The 18,180-nt window shown below is 40.3% G+C and overlaps 1 protein-coding gene across 1 annotated transcript in view; it reads left to right on the top strand.

The window, feature by feature from the left end:
- Positions 1-18,180, top strand: part of megf6b (multiple EGF-like-domains 6b) — a 58,534-nt gene that overhangs the window by 2,790 nt on the left and 37,564 nt on the right. The window contains exon 4 of the mRNA XM_047582047.1: positions 9,777-9,881. Coding sequence (XP_047438003.1) covers positions 9,777-9,881 — 105 coding nt within the window. The remainder of the gene's footprint in view (positions 1-9,776; positions 9,882-18,180) is intronic.

The raw sequence follows: 18,180 nt of genomic DNA, 5'->3' as shown, positions 1-18,180 counted from the left end.
AGACTCCTGAGTAGATGTTATCTGTCAATGTCATTTCCATGTGTTGTTACAATGTTTCAGCAAACTATCTACTATGGATAGAGCAATGGACTGCCTTGGTTTAGACTTGCCTTATGGATAAGACAGTGGCTATGTACAGTGGTGTGGAAACGTGTTTGCACCCTTCCTGATTTGTTATTTCTTTACATGTTTGTCACACCTAAATGTTTCAGATGATCAAACAAATTTAAATATAAGACAAAGATAACAAAAGTAAACACAAAATGCAGTTTTTCAATAAAGGGAAAATAAAATCATACACATACATGGCCCTGTGTGAAAAGGTGCTTGCCCTGCCTGTTAAAACTGTGGTTTATCACATCTTAGTTGAATTCCTCCTGCCACACCCAGGCCAGATTACTGCCACACCTGTTCTCAACCAAGAAACCACTTCAGTAGGACCTGCCTGACAAAGTGAAGTAGACCAAAAGATCCTCAAAAGCTAGACATCATGCAGAGATCCAAAGAAACTCAGGAACAAATGAAAAAGAAAGTAACTGAGATCTATCAGTCTGGAAATGGTTATAAAGCCATTTCTAAAACTTTGGGATTGAACCACAGTGAGAGCAATTATCCACAAATGGCGAAAATATGGAAGTGGTAAACCTCTCCAGGAGTGTCTGGCTGACCAAAATTACCCCAAAAGTGCAGCAACGACTCATCCAAGAGGTCACAAAATACCCCATGAAAATATTCTGCAGGCCAGAACTGCAGGCCTCACTTGCCTCAGTTAAGGTCAGTGTTTATGACTCGACCAGAAGAAAGAGACTGGACAAACATGGCCTGCATGGTAGAGTTCAAGACCAAAACCTCTGCTGAGCAAAAAGAACACAAAGGCTCAGTTTGGCCAGAAAACACCTCGGCGATCCCCAAGACTTTTGGACTGATGAGACAAAAGATGAACTTCTTGGAAGGCGTGTGTCCCATTACATCTGATGTAAAAGTAACGCCCCATTTCAGAAAAAGAACATCATAGCAAGAGTAAAATCTAGTGGTGGTGGTGGTAGTGTGATGGTCTGGGGCTGTTTTTCTGCTTCAGGACCTGGAAGACTTGCTGTGATAAATGGAACCGTGAATTCTGCTGTCTACCAAAAAACCCTGAAGGTGAATGTCCAGACGTCTGTTGGTGACCTCAAGCCTAAGTGAACTTCAGCAGCAGGACAATGATCCAAATCGAGGCCACTACCAATGGATGAAGAAAAACTAAATGAAGACTTTGAAGAGGCCTTGTCAATGTCCTGCATCTTTTTGGGATCCTGCCGCATGACCTTAAAGAGGCGGTTCATGCTTTTAAACCCTCCAATGTGGCTCAATTGTACATAGATGAACAAAATTCCTCCACAGTGCTGGAAAAGGCTCATTGCAAGTTAGCTCAAACCCTTGATTGCAAATGTTGCTGCTAAGGTTGGCCCAACCAGTTATTAGGTTTAATTTTTCACACAGTGCCATGTAAGTTTGAATTTTGTTTTCGCTTCCCCTACAAACCCTTCATTTAAAAACTGCATTTTGTGGTTACTTGTATTATCTTTGACTAATATTTTGATTTGTTTGATGATCTGAAACATTGACAAACATGTGACAAACATGCAAAAACATAAACAATCAAGAAGGGGACCATCATTTTTTCACACCACTATATTTTAACAGGTAAGAAAAGGGTACCCCAACGTATTTGTAAAAGGAACACTACTTTAAATCCTGTTAGATCTATTTATGGGCAAGCCCTGGAAATACTGGACAGGAAGCCAAGACAGCACCACCACTGTAACATTCTTCCTAAATATAATCCATTAAGTTTTATTAATTTGATTATTTCTTCATAAAATAATCCATAATGCTGCTCCTTCCACTGAAAAACTGTGCTGAGAAAGAGGACTCTTAGATCTGTGTTGAGAGGGGACTGCAGTGTTCCACAACGAAGCTCTGCTCGTCCCTCAAAGATGGCTTCTGGGTTGCCAGTGCTGTCAACACTGATCTACCATTAGGTGGCACAGTCTTGGATTACTGTCTGGAGTACATATGGGCCTGTATAAGTTGTCTTGATTGTTTCGGATCTACATGCAGTTGTTTTCAGTTCAATTATATTTTATTTATATAATGGCAAAACAATAGAAATTGTCTGAAGATGCTTTACAAAAGGCAAGGAAAAACTCCCATTTAACAGGAAGAAACCTTGAGCAGAACCCAGCTCATACAGAGGGACCCATCAGCCTAAGGCCAGCTGAGTTTTTTAATTTTAGATACAACGGTCGTTACTGCAGGTTATGCACTGCATTTTATTGCTGCTTAGAATAACTGAACCATTGCTGATATTTATTCCTCTCTAATTTTGAGTTACCATTGTTGTTATTTAAACGCTAATGTAAGACCTTTAAAATGGTCCACTCTTTGGACTTTGTATCAATTTTATTTTATTTATATAGCACCAATGCGGATACAAATTGAACCCAGCTCATATGGAGGGACCCATCTGCCGAAGGCCAGACGGGTAGAAACAGAGAAGATAGAGAGAAAAGAAGAACAGGAGAAACAGATAAACAAACTTCTGTCATAGATACATACATCAAGTTGAAGGAAACATGTAGGGTCTAGTAATATAACACATAGCTGATGATCTTATGTGACAGTTTGTGAGTATAACAGGAATCTTGGGCAGGTTGGTGAATTGTTCATGTAGGTAGGAGTGGACAACTGGAGGAAGTCATGAAGACTGGGTCAGATGTAGTTTATGGAGCTCCACAGGTCTGATACACAGCACTCCAGACCATGAAGACTGGGCTGGTTGATGAGGCCACAGCAGCAGATGTAGCTTAGAACTCCACAGGTCAGATATTCAGCACTCCAGACCAGAGACCCTCACAAGATGATGGAGGGGGAGGGGAAGCGCAGCAAGAGAGTGAGACACAGTGGTTAGTAATAGAAAATAAATTATAAGAGATAGAAATTTAAATTTTAAGGTATTAGAGGACAGCAGCCATGAGCATTGCACTTTGGGCATTGACGCTTTTTAGGAGAACAATAAATGCATTTATCTCCCACTTTATTTTTTTAAATGAAACATTTTAGTCATAATTTAAACATCTTGTCATCAGTGAGTAAATGTGTGGTATATGTATGGATGATGTTTTCACTACATGGCATTGTCCTGTGTGTGCTGTGTATGTGCTGCACGGTGCGCACGGTATGTATATGTTGTGTGGGCTTGTGTGCTGGTACTTGTACTCATTATTTAGCTCTAGGTTGAGTGTGTCTTGTATGCATTTTGTTTTCATGTGGTATCATTTTATGTTTTATGTAGGACTGCAGATGGAAATTTTGCTTCTGCTAAATCCAGTGCATCCATCTTATCTTCTTTCCTTAAAGGATTAATCTAAGTGCACGCTGTCCTTAAACTGAATAAAAAGTAAACTTCAGATGAAGAGACTGGGGACAAAAATCATAAGTGCTGCAAGAAGTTAAGTGTTGACATTTGTTCACAAATCGGATTTGCCTTGTAGTGTCTTATACTACACTGGGAAAAAATTTTTACAATCTGGCTTAAGACATACTGTGAAAGTATAGTGAAGATCTGAATGGTTTAACCGCTGCACCTCCTTTACATCTTTACTCATTTTTACTCACAGGACATAATCATGCAATTTTTTCATTTAGAGATGTGACTTAGCATTACAGGTCTGAAGGTCATAGTAGACACCTGCTGGTTTGCACAAGTAAAAAAAAAACCAAAATGAAAATTATTCTCCCAACTGGGTCCATGTATGGAGTAGTAGTTCTGTTTGTCACACTGAGGCTGCCAGCAGCTCATCTCCTTGTGGATAAGCTTAGCTTCACACTGCTGAGACCAAGAAACCTCCTTTGATGGGATTTTACAGCCAGTGATCCAGATCACATAGCCTGCATACCATAGGCAGACCCTTGGCAAAGCCTTCCTGTAAACAGTTTGTCCCGCTGTCCACTGGCCGGACAAGAAAGTTCCCACTTTCCTGTCCTCCTTTCCTGCCTGGAACCGACCCATGTGCTTAATGCCCTGACACCCTGAGTACAGGCAGATTAGTCTCTGTGATAACCTTCTGAAGGCTTGTGGATGGGGAGTGGGAGAAGATCCCCTGGATGTTCCTGTCATCAGTGTCTTATTATGTCCTCTTCAAAGAGCTCTTTGTTGCAGAGGAGAAGGTTACAGTATTAGATTATGAAAGGAAGCATTACAGTCTGATCTTCGATGAGTCTGTTTTGTTTTACAACACTCATAAAGAAATGTCTCAAAGACATTCCTCAGGACTGCCCAGTGTCTTCCAACACTTAAGTTAGACGGTGGGTGGGTGGGGGGGTCTGTGTTTCGGGTGACAATGGCTGCTTTCTTCAGCTTGAAGGAGGGCTTTTATCTCTGTAACCGAAGACGTGGCAGCACTTTGGGATGGGACAAACTAATCACCCTTTTCTCTGAGCCATTGAACCTGGATAAAAGGAAGCTCACACCACAATCCCACCAGTCCTGCACACTTTGCTCCGTGCTATCTGTACTATACCTCAGTCAGCACAATGCAATCTGTGGGGCTGTTTTCAACAGCTCCAACATCCAAAAGAGAAAATCTGCTTTGCAAAATGTACAGCTTTAGCAAATCTGCTGAAAACCCCCAAATGAGGGAAAGATGGGAATGCTTTGTGTTGAGATAGTGATTTATTGTTGGGTACTTTGTGGTTTCTTTATGTCCCTTGTTGCCTGTTTTTTCCTTCTCTGGGTATGTGTGTGTTCCTTTATAAAATCAGTCAGTCAGTGTTAGGTAATTAGTCTAATGACCTCTGGTTATTGTGAGGCAGTTGACCATAAATAAGGGTCTAATCATGTGCTGTATCTACAAGTTGAGTAGTTTGTTGGACAACTCCTCCTTCTGCCCTTTGATTTTAGTTTACCTGTGTTTCTTTACCATTGTATCCATCTATTGAACAGTATTCTAAACTAGTCTCTGTTGTTTGTGCGCTCCAACATTTGGTACTTAGCATAATTAGTCACACATTTGGAGAGAATACCCCACAGCGCAGCAAACATCAATTGATTATTTTCACATTTTATTCTGCTAATTTGACCTCCTCTCTCTTGTTTCCCATATCATTCTGTTTCAGGGAACTATCATCTAATTATAAAGGTTTATGTGTTTTCCATGCAGACTACAACATTAATTCCGATTTACCAAGCGCTTCCTGAGATTTGAGGTTCTGATGTTTTCCAGCATTATTGTCCAAGGAACACACAAAAAAGAAAGTGTGTTTATATGGTCTTCTGGAAATCTTCTCCTTAATATTTATTACAATACATTATAGTCAGGTGGAGTCTGGAGCCAGAATGTCGTGCCATCCGAAAAGTGTAACTGAGGTGACTTTTGTGTGTTTTGAAAAGGCTCCAATTTACTCAATAACTATCTGGTTCTCAGGCAGCTGAAGAGCTCTTGACTTTGTGATGGCAAATTCCTCCACTCAAGTGTTCGGAGGACCTTTCAGTCAGTGAGTTAAACCTTTAAGTTTAGTAAACAGCCACAGGACAAGTGAGGATGGCCAGGGTTAACTGGGAGTGGAAACAACCAGTTATGTTGATTGACGGCCACAATAAGCTTTATAACAGGGGCTGAGGAGCAGGGACAATGGCTTCGCCAGTTTGTCGTCCTCGTTAACTGCTGAATGGGAACCGGCCCCCTTTTGTGGCGCGACTGGTGAAGGTAGCTCGATGGAAATAGGCTCTGTATCCAGAAAAGAGGAAGTGGTCCTCTGTCTATCCATGGGTGGTCTTTTTGTCTGTGTTTGAGTATGTCATGGAACACAGCAACAACTATGTCAGCCTTCATGGGGACCACTTTGTGCATAGCTGAACACAAATACACAGACCCAGACGCATACTGTGAAACCCAGACAAAACAGTGGTGTAGTTTAGATTGTTTGGTTGATCAAAATAGTCCCCGTGGTTACCGCATCATTGCTTTTGATGTAATGACGAATGTGCAGCAAAGACAGCAAGGTCAGTAGAATACTCAATAACAACTCGAAGCTGTCACATTTGTTAAAGTTTGAGGAACTTACGTGGGTGTGAACAAATTTGTTTTTTCTCAACAACGTGAAACACGCTATTATCTTATCTCATTCCTTGTCTCATGGAGGAAAAGCAATGAAATATCTCACTGTGGATGGTTTTATAAAGTTTCTTTCATCTTATGTGTCTGAATGGCCACATTTCATAACCACCTGCTTGATTCAACCAGCTGCAACAAGTACTGTCAAAATATTTTTTCTCTCAGAAGTGTGATATAGACGTACATCGACAAGTCACAACATTAAAACCACCAACCTGTGATGTGAAGAAAATTGTGGGAAATCTGCGTCTGACATTTATGTGGATGTTATTTTCATGAATTCAACCACTTGAACATTAGGGCAGACAAGGCGTACCCCAGTGCCATGCTCCTTGTATCGTGGTGCTTTATGTTTCCAAGTTAAGCGACACACACGCCGTCCACTTGACCTAAAAGAAAAGTGATTCATTAGGCCATGCCACTCTTCCACTGTTCATTGGCTGAACTAAAGCTATGCAAACCCACATCAAACAAACTGCCTTTTGATAGGCACTTAAAAAAAAAACCCACAAGAGCTGCAGTATTGGAGATGTGCTGATTTTACCGATGTCAGAGCCACTGAAATCATACCTCTTGCCCATTTTCTTGCTTCTAATACATTTGAGGACAAAATATTCACTTGCTGCCTTGATATATCCCACCCTGTGATTGGTGCCACGATAATGAATTAATCAGTGTTATTCACTTCACTAATGATTATAACTAGTTGTTTTATATGTTATGGCTGATATGTGTATAATGTAATGCAGAACAGAAATGTCCCACATATTCTGTTGTACTGTTTTGCATACTGAAGCTTTTTGGTCGACTCAGCTTGAATGGTATTTAAAGACTTTCAGAAAGACCTGTCAGAGATCATCTGACATAGCTAGACCTGGTTTTCACAAGAACTCTTTCAAATGACACATTCCTCTTCATAGCAAAACATGATTTGTTGCCTCAAAAATACAGTGCGCGGCAGTGTGCGTACCAATTATGGCACCAAACAGAGCCCTGAGCACAGGCCTTTGTGTCTGTGAGTTGCTCTAAATGCGGTCTCCCTCTGGGTCGCACTCTGGGGGTCAAACAGATCGACAGGGTCTAAACAAACACACAGATTCCTCTATGCTGATTTGGTCATCCCCTTCAGAAGTTGTAAGTGTGACACCTGCTTGTTGGTTTTCAGTTTTTCTCCGCGAGTCGTTGACCCCTGCTCTGTCTGCCTCTTCTTTTTGTGGAAGCTGCTAATCCCCTCAGAGAAGGTGTCTTTGTAATAGAGTGGAGGGATTCTCAGCAACAGGCCAGAGTGAGTTTCATGCCACGCTGCATGCCACATTAAGGAATTATTTCAGGGAAGATTAAGCAGCATAAGGGGCTCAGGAAGGGGGCTGCCCAAAAATGCTCTGGTGAGCTGCCAACACTCTTGTGTCTCACATCTCTGAAGAGGGAATGTGCATGTGCATGTGCATTCCCCTTGTTGTCGCTTAGTCATGCTACCCCAAAGTGACTCTGAGAGGCATCTAACCTTTTACGTTGTTACTGGTGTTCATTTCAGGCACTTTTTCCACACAGTTCAGGAATGTCTCATTAATTTGATCTTTCACAGCTGGTGGTAATATCATTATCCCAAAAAATTTGGATCCTATTGAAGAAGTGCAATTAAACCTGACCACTGTGTAACGTTTTTTTTTTTTTTCCTCGTCTCGTCTGTCATCAGTTACTTTCACCACATCAAAATTCCTTCACATTATATAATCACAGAAGTAGGAATAGATACGTTCCTCTATCATGGTTTCTGTAGCCGCGCAGTCTTGAGGAACTGGAAGTCATCATGGGTTTATTAGCAGTGGTGAGCTGGTATTCCTGTTGGAATAGGATTTCACTGCCTTCACAAATTGGGTAAAATGTTCAACGTAAGCTATTTACCACAAGACAGATACATTTCAAATTGTGTATTGTACCACCTTGTGGTTATATAATGTGTGGACAATGGGAAAAAGAGATACTGCTGTTTTTGTTAGGGTTTTGTGTTTTATACAGCAATAGTACATGTGTATGTATGGGTTATCTGTAGTAGACGATTATGATGGTCCATCTGTTCAGCGGGTGTTTGAGGATGGGGCCAGATGACAGGCGGATGTTTAGGCTGAGTGCTGGTCTCCACAGAGCCATCTGAATTTAATAAGAGACATGCATGAAATTACGCAGGCTCATCTGTGGTTATTAGAGAAAATACTTCTTCACATTCATCTCCTTTGTCTGGAAATGTTATATTACTCCCTGTGGTAGTCCTGACATGGTGCAGCTGACACTCCCTCATAGATACAAGCATCTTCTAATTTTCTAAGCTGAACGGTTGTATTTGTTTAATTGTACATGTATTTATAGTATTTGGAAATGTAATCTGGTATGCAACTAATACTTTTATTTTAATATTTTTTAATCCACAAAATGTTGAAAAATAACTATAAATGTCTTATATGCAAAAATCTACACATTTTTTGTTTGCTAATAAGCTTTTTGCTTCAGCTTATTTAGAATTGCTCAGTTCCAAACTAAATGTGGATATAAAACAAGCGAAGGCACGGTGCCTCTACTGTATATGTAACATGCAACCTACATGATCTGTGAAAAACAGCAGTAATGACAACAAAGATAAAGTTTATACATGTTGAACTCACGCTGATGTCCATCACTATGACCATATATGGCCAATATAAAAAGGAATCAAAACCAGTAGCACCTGGTGTGATGATTGACAATTCTGCCTCTTTTGGATTAGGTGCACAAAAATGCACATCTGGCAGAGGATGCTAAATTAATCTGGCTTAACAAACATCTTAGGAAGCAGTGGTATTTTAATTCCTTCTGTGATTAGCTCAACTGTTCTTTTTACTCTCCCAGTGTCCAACTGAACCTGTCATCCATAAGCACTGTACTCTGCTCAAAAATGGATATGAGCCTGAACACACATCACATATACTTATGTGACGTGATATACACTTGTACTGTATGTGCACACACAGTTTAGATGAAGGGCTGTCATGATCCACCTCTGAAGGGGATTCATACATGTTACATACATGGTACCTAGTGGCTCTCCATGTTTACGTGTGACTTAAGGGAATTCATGGACACGGCGTCTCTGACTCCAAGACATGGATGAACCACACACACCCCGTGGCTCACCTCGACATGTGTGTAAGATCACAGTTTGTGACAATGATCAAAGGTTTGGTTGTCAGTCACGGTTATTCATGGCTAACTTTGTGTGGGGAGGAGTGCAGTTTCCTGAAGAAAACCATACAAGCTGTTGCTGTCTGTCATTTTTAACAGTCACCACTGCTTTTCTGTGAGTGTAGTTCTGAATTTTCATTTAGTTGGCCAACAGCCTGCTCCTCTTCTCAAAGCCAAGTGTTGGATTCCTCTTACATTGGTTAGTGTGAATGGAGGTGAATCAAGGTTCCTCTTCAGACATGAGTTAACAGGCTGATGATAAGTTTTTGATAGAAAGAGGTCACTGTTTGAAACTGCTTATGTTGACACCTCATGACAACAGCCAGGTGCCTTTGCTTCACTTACTTATTTGTCCTGTCTCTCCTCTTTTACCACCTCGTCTGTCCTCATGTACACATGCAGCGGTGTGCAGCTATGGCGTGTGCTTCAATGGGGGCCACTGTCGGGAGGGATCTTCACAACTTTGTGACTGTCCTGCAGGGTTTAATGGGCCCAGCTGCCAGTATGGTGAGTACAAACAACTTTGCACTCTTTCATGTCCAAAAACAGTTCTTTTCTTGTTTGTTCTCTAATTGTTTAACTTACCCTTTTTATCTAGTGTTTTGTCTTGGACAGTCTATATTTTTCAGTGTTCTGTTATTTGTTTCTACAAAGGTAATTTATGTGATTGGAGGCAACTCTTACAAACTGTCGCTATGCAAAATTATGTGAAGCTATTCTCAGAATATCCGTGTGTCCATTTGCCATTATTGTCACTGAGTGTTTGTGTTTGGGAGTGTGTTAGTTTGAGAACTTGGTACCTGTAAAATACAAAACAAGAACAGACTAATCGGCTCATCTTAACATTGGATTCTGATCCGTTTCTGATTCATTCCAGCCATATTGGCCTGCTTTCTAACTCTGTTTAAGTGATAGCCTCCTCTCATCAACAGTTGGCTTACACACCAGAAGGCCAAGTATTTTATCAGCAATTCCATTGTTGCATTTCAGCTGTTGAAGTAAAACAGTGGAGGATTTTGTTATTTCTCTGATAACACCACACGACAGGAAATTCCTCTTAGTGTCAACTATTTACCAGAGTTATCCATGTCTCCCTGACATTGAGTCGTTGCATTACGTCAAGTTCAGACTGCAGAACAATTGAACGTCAATGCTTTTTTTGTTACAATGGTCTGGTCTTCTCAATCAAGTTTCTTGATATCTCTTTGCACTTCCTGCATGACTCATGATCAAGACTTTGGAACTGTTGCACTGACAGCTTTTCTATAGGTTCAGAGTCTCTGTGGCAGCTAAGCTGACCTGGCTTAGGTCTGATTACTTCACGCTCAAATGAAAGACTTAATCGTTAGGACAGAGGATCCGTGAACTCACATGCCCAATGAGCTGCTGCTCAAAACCATTGGGTGACTAAACAAGCTGGTCCTGGTGGACTTAATCTTTGAAAAGATTGAAACCATCAAGTAAAAATAATATTTGCTGGCCAGCGTTCATGTTTGTACATAAAACTGAACATATGAACATTGTCAGAAGTATAAAAGACTCACCGTAAACACATAGAAACCAGCCCTGTATTCTCTTTGGATGCCGTTACCTACAGGTGTGAAATACATGTGTATGAGTGTTTTTAGGTACTGTGGGAGGATACGATGCTTGTCCTCCGTTTAGAAGTAGAAGCTCATCAGTCACTCTAAACAGAACAGCACTTCATGTTTCTCGAACACTTGATGCTGCATCATGGTACGAATTGAAGTGAGGGGCAGTGGGTGCAAGGTACATCTATTTATTTATTTGTACATTTTATTTTGTTGTAATGACTGTGTCGTATTTCTGTTTGTAATCTAAAGTCATCTGTACAGTACTGGAAGATTTATATGGCGAACACAAAAAAAGATTTTATGAGCTCAAAAATCAATGGTTAAATGTATCAGGTGAAAAAATGTCCGTCCTCTGCACTTTGGGATCTAAAGAATCTTTAGTATTTTCAAAACTTAAACAGTTCTGCTCAATATTTTATTTTATTTCATATACTTAACGACAGAAAACATAAATACTATATTTAAAAGACGGTATGTGAGGATCGGTTGTCTTACCAGTAGTTCTGTAGGGTCTCTGGCACAACTTCACTTTATTGCAAGAGGTGAGTAGGTAGGAATCTTCAGACAATATCTGCTTTTTATTATTATGAAACTGACGTGTTCTGGCCTGTTGTGCCAAGTACTACTATTTTAAGTCGAACACACACTCTTTAGTTCTAATCTTGGATGGTTGTTGTTGTAAAAATGAATCTTTGTGTCCTTTCACTTTAAGACAGTATTAGATTTTACCTCCAGCCTGCCCTTGAGCTAGACTGTTTGATATCAGCGCAGCCATCAACCACCTCCCTTCCTTTTCACACGCTGGGCTCAACCAGCATTGTTCTGCATTGTGAATGATAGCTGTCATGAATGGGTACCTCGGGGCCCTTACTGGTGGTGTGCTATGCAGAGAAGCCCCCACACCCTGCTCCTCCCTCTTTTGGAGGCCATCAGTCTGTAAACTCTCAGGCAGTTATATTGCTCTGTGACTGGCACTGAATGGGCAGCTGGATGAAGGGTGTGGGGCTGTCAGTGACTTGCCTGACCAGGGGCAACACTTGGGATGATTGGAGTCAGATCCAGGCAGGAATACACTCACAGCTGTTGCTTTTGTGAGGGTCCTGAATATGCCAAATACAGGTCATGTCAGGGTAATGAATCCTGAGGGCAAAGAGAATCATTGCAGGCCGTGTACAAAATGGCTCATTGGAGAAGGAGCAATAACAGCCCTTTAATGAATGACTGCTCATTGAGTGACAGCTCTGATATATTGTTCAGCCATTACAAAGATCACTGGTGGTCAAGCACATACCATTTTGTTGTAACTCTGACACATTCCTGAGCTCTGGATAAATAACCTCGGCGGCTGTATGGATGTGAGCACAAGCTGCTCTTATAATTCAGTTACTGCTGCGGTCCACGTCTTCACACAACTATCAGACCCCGCTTGTTCTCTGTTGACGTGTATGTGTAAAACCTGATGCCACAGAGGAGGATGTGGCCTAAGACGAATCTGTGGAGCTGCACTTTGTTCAGCGATTCACTCATCATTTGATCACTTCAGGCCGTTCTCAGCAGCATTCCTCCGCAATCGCATGTGGTGATATCCCCCTAAAGCGCTTTTGATGTGGCTTGTACATGTTTGTGTATAGCAACTGGTGTGTGTTTATGTTGTTCAAAGGGGGCAATTAGTCTTCCACTCTGAATAATTGTCTGAAGCCGTCATCTGTTTTTCTTTGTGGCCACATTGCATATATATTTCTGTGCCTTAACTCTGTATTGAAGCAAAAGCTGATTCTTAAGTCATTTCATAGACAATACATCACGTGTTGTGAATGGGTCACCAACTTCAACTTTGTAAATTCCAAACCATGGTCCTATCATACAAGATGATAGATTAGCTGATTTAAACATTTCTCAATTTGACATGACTGAGGGAGATACCTTCTAATGATAAGTCTGTGCTTATAAAGGTCATCTTCTTTTGATGTCCTATACTAGCACAGCAGTTGAGGGTTTCACTGTACTTTGTGTGTGATTTTCTCACTAGTTTGAGGTACCCTCTGTGGAAAAAACGTGTTGCCAAAATGTTAGATTGTTCTAATTAGAACAATCTTTGATCAATGATGTTACCTTTCTTCTAATATGTGGTATTTATTTAGTTCTAAACACTGATTGTTGCAGTTGGAAGTTTGAAACCAAATGTTGGGTAGTTTGATGTTATGTTGCTAAATAAAACATTACCACAGTACAATCCTGCAACTTCTATTTTGCATGTAATTAAGTTGTATTATATTGAACTCAGTACTGAAATGGCCATCCACTGTGCATGATGCTTTGACATTTTTAAAGGTCTCTGTCTATATCCAGTGGGATTTACTCACTTGTTGCCTGATGTACTTTGTATCCAGCCTATCATCAGCAGACAAGTGGTATCCACTGAGATCGGCAGCTTCCAAGGCTTTCAGACCTCTGGCAGGACAGATGTCTTCATACCAGCCGACATCTGGGCTCAGCTACAGACAAACAGACAGACAAACACAGAAGCTGGCTGACATTCTTTGTAACATGAAACTTTACCGTCTCTTTGCTTAAGAGCTTTTAAAGCTACATTGTGTATCATGTGCCCAGATGAAAGTTAAAGCAGAAGTTATTTAAAAAACAAAAAGATGATTTATTAGGTATTTGACACAAATATGAGGAGTCGATGACATTAAAGTAAAATCCCTAAAATCCTGTGTAGCATATATGTAGCATATACTCTGAAAGACTTCACTGAATCACGTCTTTCTCTGTTGGAGTAATTATGTTTCCGCTCCCCCCCAAATCATATGTGCAAATCTGGGCTCACTTTGTGTTCACTGTGATGCCAGGAGGACCAGCTTGTTCTAGATATCACTCAAGATGGACTTGTACTGATGACTGTTGTTACATTCTAGGCTCTCAGACGTGTTTCTCAGCCACAGCAATGTTGAGCTTGTAGTCAATGCAAATGCTGCTCTATCATTCCAAGTTACTTAACTTTATCCACCCAGATTAGAGTTGACTTAAGTAAAGCTCCACAGTCTGATTTATACCAACTGAAATCTGGTAAAATAAGTGCTGTGGATATTTTATTGGTAACTGTATATTGTATTGGAAACGTTGCGTTGCTAATGCTCAGAGACCTTGCACTGAAACAGATGTGGACATACTAGGTTGTTATCCAGTTCTCATTTAAATCCAAAACAAACTCAGTTTAATCAACTTTGGTCATTAGATATTTATATCAAATGTAGAGGTGAAAAGGAATTTTTCAATCCTAAGTATATGCTCTATTTTTAAAATGACAAATCACAGCCAATGATCAATCTAAACCACACAACCTTATTTTTGTGACATTTTGTCAATAAAATCTCTATTACATAATTATGTTGTAATTTGGTAGGGTTTAGTCGAGATTCTTACCAATAACATAGGCCCAATAAAGAACACCTTAGCTTTGAATATTATGTCTTTTGAGTTTTAATTAAGCTTCTATACAGCTGACTGAAGCTCAAAATAATGAGGTCAAATATTTCTGTCGACTCTATAGGCGCATGACACAAATCCTCCACAGTTTAGTGGTTGTAGTGTTGAGAAAAGACACGGTGGCAACACAGTGAGATCCCATTCTGATCATCTCGGCTCAGATAATGTACAATTTTGTAGTAGATGTTTGAAGCTAGTTCTAATGACCTTTCTATGATATCGCGTCAAACATAGGTATATGGAGTGTTAGTGTTGGAGTTTTTTCCTTCTGCTATCCTGATTAATCGGTTTCTGCCTTCTTTCGGAAGTGTTTTCAAGGTCAGGACAGGACCCCTGGAGCTATTGTGAGAATTCATTGTCTCTTTAAAGGTCGCTTGTTGAGTTGCACACAGACTTTGATGTACACAGACTTGAACCATGGGTCGTCTGGTCAAGAGGCTGAATGTAGAAAATGTCTCAAGTGTATTTCTGCAAAGTGACATAGAAGGAAAGAGCTGTAGAAATATAACCAGTTAAAAATGTCATCATCTCTTCACTGTGCTCTTGTGTTTAAAATGCTCCATTCTTGAGGACATTACTTTTACATTAAAGAGTTTATCTTGCCATTATACAGTTTCCCAGTTCTTATCAGACTCGATCATGTATTTTGTTGCTGTTAAATAGCCTTCCAGATAGTAATATTTAAATGGAAAGTATGTGCCTCAGAAGAGTTGGCGTGTATAGCTGCAGTTAGCCAGGATGATTTCAGATGTTGCTCTTTGCAGTACCTTTGTTCCTTTCCTAATAGCTGTCCTACTCTGCAATTACTTAAGGTTGAATAGTGGCCTTTCCTGAGACTAACAGTCCGGTAACCTGTTGTAGCCTGCCTTTTTGACACCCCTCCTCTCACCTCACTCAAATGTAGACATACTAAAGTAGGTTAAAGGAGGCCACAGGCCCTCTAACGCATACATATTTTTGAGTTTTGATGAATATGTTTCATTTTCTTACTCACAAACACTGTATGTTCTCGTCTTGTTTATGTTTTTACATGTTTGTTCTGCTTTGTTATGGGATCTGCTGTAGCACATTATGGGCAAATGTGACCAGAAATGTGGGTGGTTCATGCCTCCCAGATGTCAAATCCCAGTTAACACATTAGTAGCATTTTAGTCGTAGGTTTACAAATGTTGCTTCACACAGCTGTTGCTTTTGCCACAGCCACAAACAGTGTTTTTACATTTGAATGCAACACGCTAGTGTTTGTCTTTTTAGACTTGCAGAGTGGAAGCTCAACAGTGATATTATATGATGATTGATTTATTAAGTTGATTCATGTGACAGCTGTGAAAGGTCAACTTGTATGTGGACCTAGTCTGTTCCTTTTTCAGAATGGGCTTCACTTTCATGGCATTACAACCTGCTAAATTATTGTTCCATGTTGGTGTTCATTCGGGTACCTCTCCGTTTATGTAAATGCTTAGTGGGATTTAACAAATGTGGAGGCCACAGAGATGTATTTCTCTGCAGACCTCCAACCAGCCAACAGCAACTTGCCCCTGGTACAATATGTGTAGGTTGAATGTGGGAGAAGTGGGAAAAACACCCAGACAGTGGCTACATATTAAAATTTGTTTTTCACTTCACTGCAAAGAAGTTCTTCACTGACGTTTGTGCTGCGGGAGCAAAACAAAAGGACCCATTATAGCACAAACACAGACCAGAGCAGCATACATTTCCAATTGTTCTACATATTTCTGACACTGCCTTTAAGCGTGAGTGGACCACCACAACAATTAGACACGCATCATTTAGCTATATTTGAAAATGTCGGGTAACTGTCAGTTGTTTGGAGACTGACAGTGATGGTAAAGAGCAGCGATGACACAGATGGTGTCTGTCACATTTAGTGGATCCAGATTCACATGAGTTATCTTTTGAATGTGAACATCCCTTTAACGTATAGTGCAACCATTTCAAACATGTTACTCGCCCTGTCTAGGGTCCAATTTTGACAGTAAGTGGAAAAAATTGTATTTCTTCATGTTGGGCACCTCTGAGGTATGCAACAGGAGAGCTGCTTTTGGTATGTCGGCCTTGAGACCCTCCCTATTGTAAAAATAAATCCCTGAACTCTGAGTCCTTTTGAATAGTTTTTACTTGGGATCAAGAAAAACATTTGCTAAGCCTCCATGCTGAGTTAGTGAAGTACTTAAGCAAGAAATTGCCTAAAAATGAAACTCATGTGTGCACTGTTGCCTGGAGATAGGACGGCTTCACTGCTCTTCGCTGATTTATTACACAATGGCATCGTTTGGCACTGCTGATAATTGTATTAGGCCTTCTTTGACTGAAGGACAGTGGAAGCTTCCTCAGTGCTGTGAGAAAGTAAATTTTCCAGGAGAATGAAGTGGAACACAACCAAATGTACATGCGTTTGTGATGGTGTAAGACGAATGTGAGATTTACAGTAGTGCTTGAGAGATTGAGTGGTACTACTATAGCACAACCGTATGACAAGGTTGTTGTGGAAATCCTCCCTTCCAGGAAAATGATACCTTATTTTTTTCACGTTGTCTCTAACTACTTTACATTGGAACTGGTGGTGGTTGTTTCACATTGGCTCATAACTCACGATTATCTTTTATTTTTGTCGAAGTGTGCATGAAGAACTATAAACACTATGCGACTATAAAGCAGTGAGATGCCCAGCTGCAGCAGTTTGTCATTCATGACTGGCGTATCCATCCTCCACCTACAGGTCAAAAGGTGACTTCAGGGCTTTGGGTTATACTAGTTAAACCATTATGTTATGGCTATCATTCCTTTATCTGCTCATAGTCTAACCATGAGACCTTTAGTGCATCTGTAAGTCGGAAAGAAGATGTTGTAAAAGTCAAATTGCTGATAATAAAATAGTAAATATCTGGAGAACCAGATGCAGTGTAAATCATTCTCAGAGTCTCTGTATTGTGATGGGTTTAACAGGCTGCAGCTGAAATAACTGTGACCAGGTTGAAGTCTGCTTTTCTACTTTAGAGAGAATTGTTACGTCTTAACCCTAAACACACAAAATAATGTGAAAAAAATTGAGAATTCTTTAAGGAATAGCGAGAACAAAGCCAGGTAATGATATAATGTTACTAGTGATGGATGCCATTTACCTCCTTAGCCTTAATCGAAGTTTAAATGGACCATTTAGAGTCACAGACCTGTTTTACTGTTTTTTTTTTGTTCTTTTTTGGGGCATTTGAAAGTTTAATCCCGTTCTTTGAGTATTGTTAGCAGCCAGCATAGCGAGACTTCCAGGCCTGCTGAAATGAAGGGGTCTGGGGTGATACAGCCAACATCCGAGTCAACCTTTTCTCACGCATTCTTTACCTCTTTGTCCCAAACTCCTTTGTTTCAGCACCCCTTTATTTTTTTTACATCCTTCTCATTCCCTCTTTCTAACCTTAATACTTCCCACTTGCACAAAGCAGTGGTTAGTTGTCTTAGTGTGGAGAGTAAAGAAACACTCTTCTTGTTTGGTTTAATATTTTAGAACTGCTTCTCACAATGAGCATATTGGAGAAAGCAGTTTTGTCAAAAACACAAAAAAGTTATTGATAAATGTAGCTGTCACACTGACAATAGAGAAGGGTGCTATGTCTAGTAGAGAAATGCATCAATACTTCAGTCAGTCTTTGCTGCTGTTTGAGAGAGAGAGAGAGAGAGAGAGAGCTGCTTTATGCCTGTGAAGT

The sequence above is a fragment of the Mugil cephalus genome, chromosome 4 (genome assembly GCF_022458985.1).
Source record: "Mugil cephalus isolate CIBA_MC_2020 chromosome 4, CIBA_Mcephalus_1.1, whole genome shotgun sequence".
Taxonomy (NCBI): Eukaryota; Metazoa; Chordata; class Actinopteri; order Mugiliformes; family Mugilidae; genus Mugil; species Mugil cephalus.
This window is presented reverse-complemented; position numbering and strand designations above follow the sequence as displayed.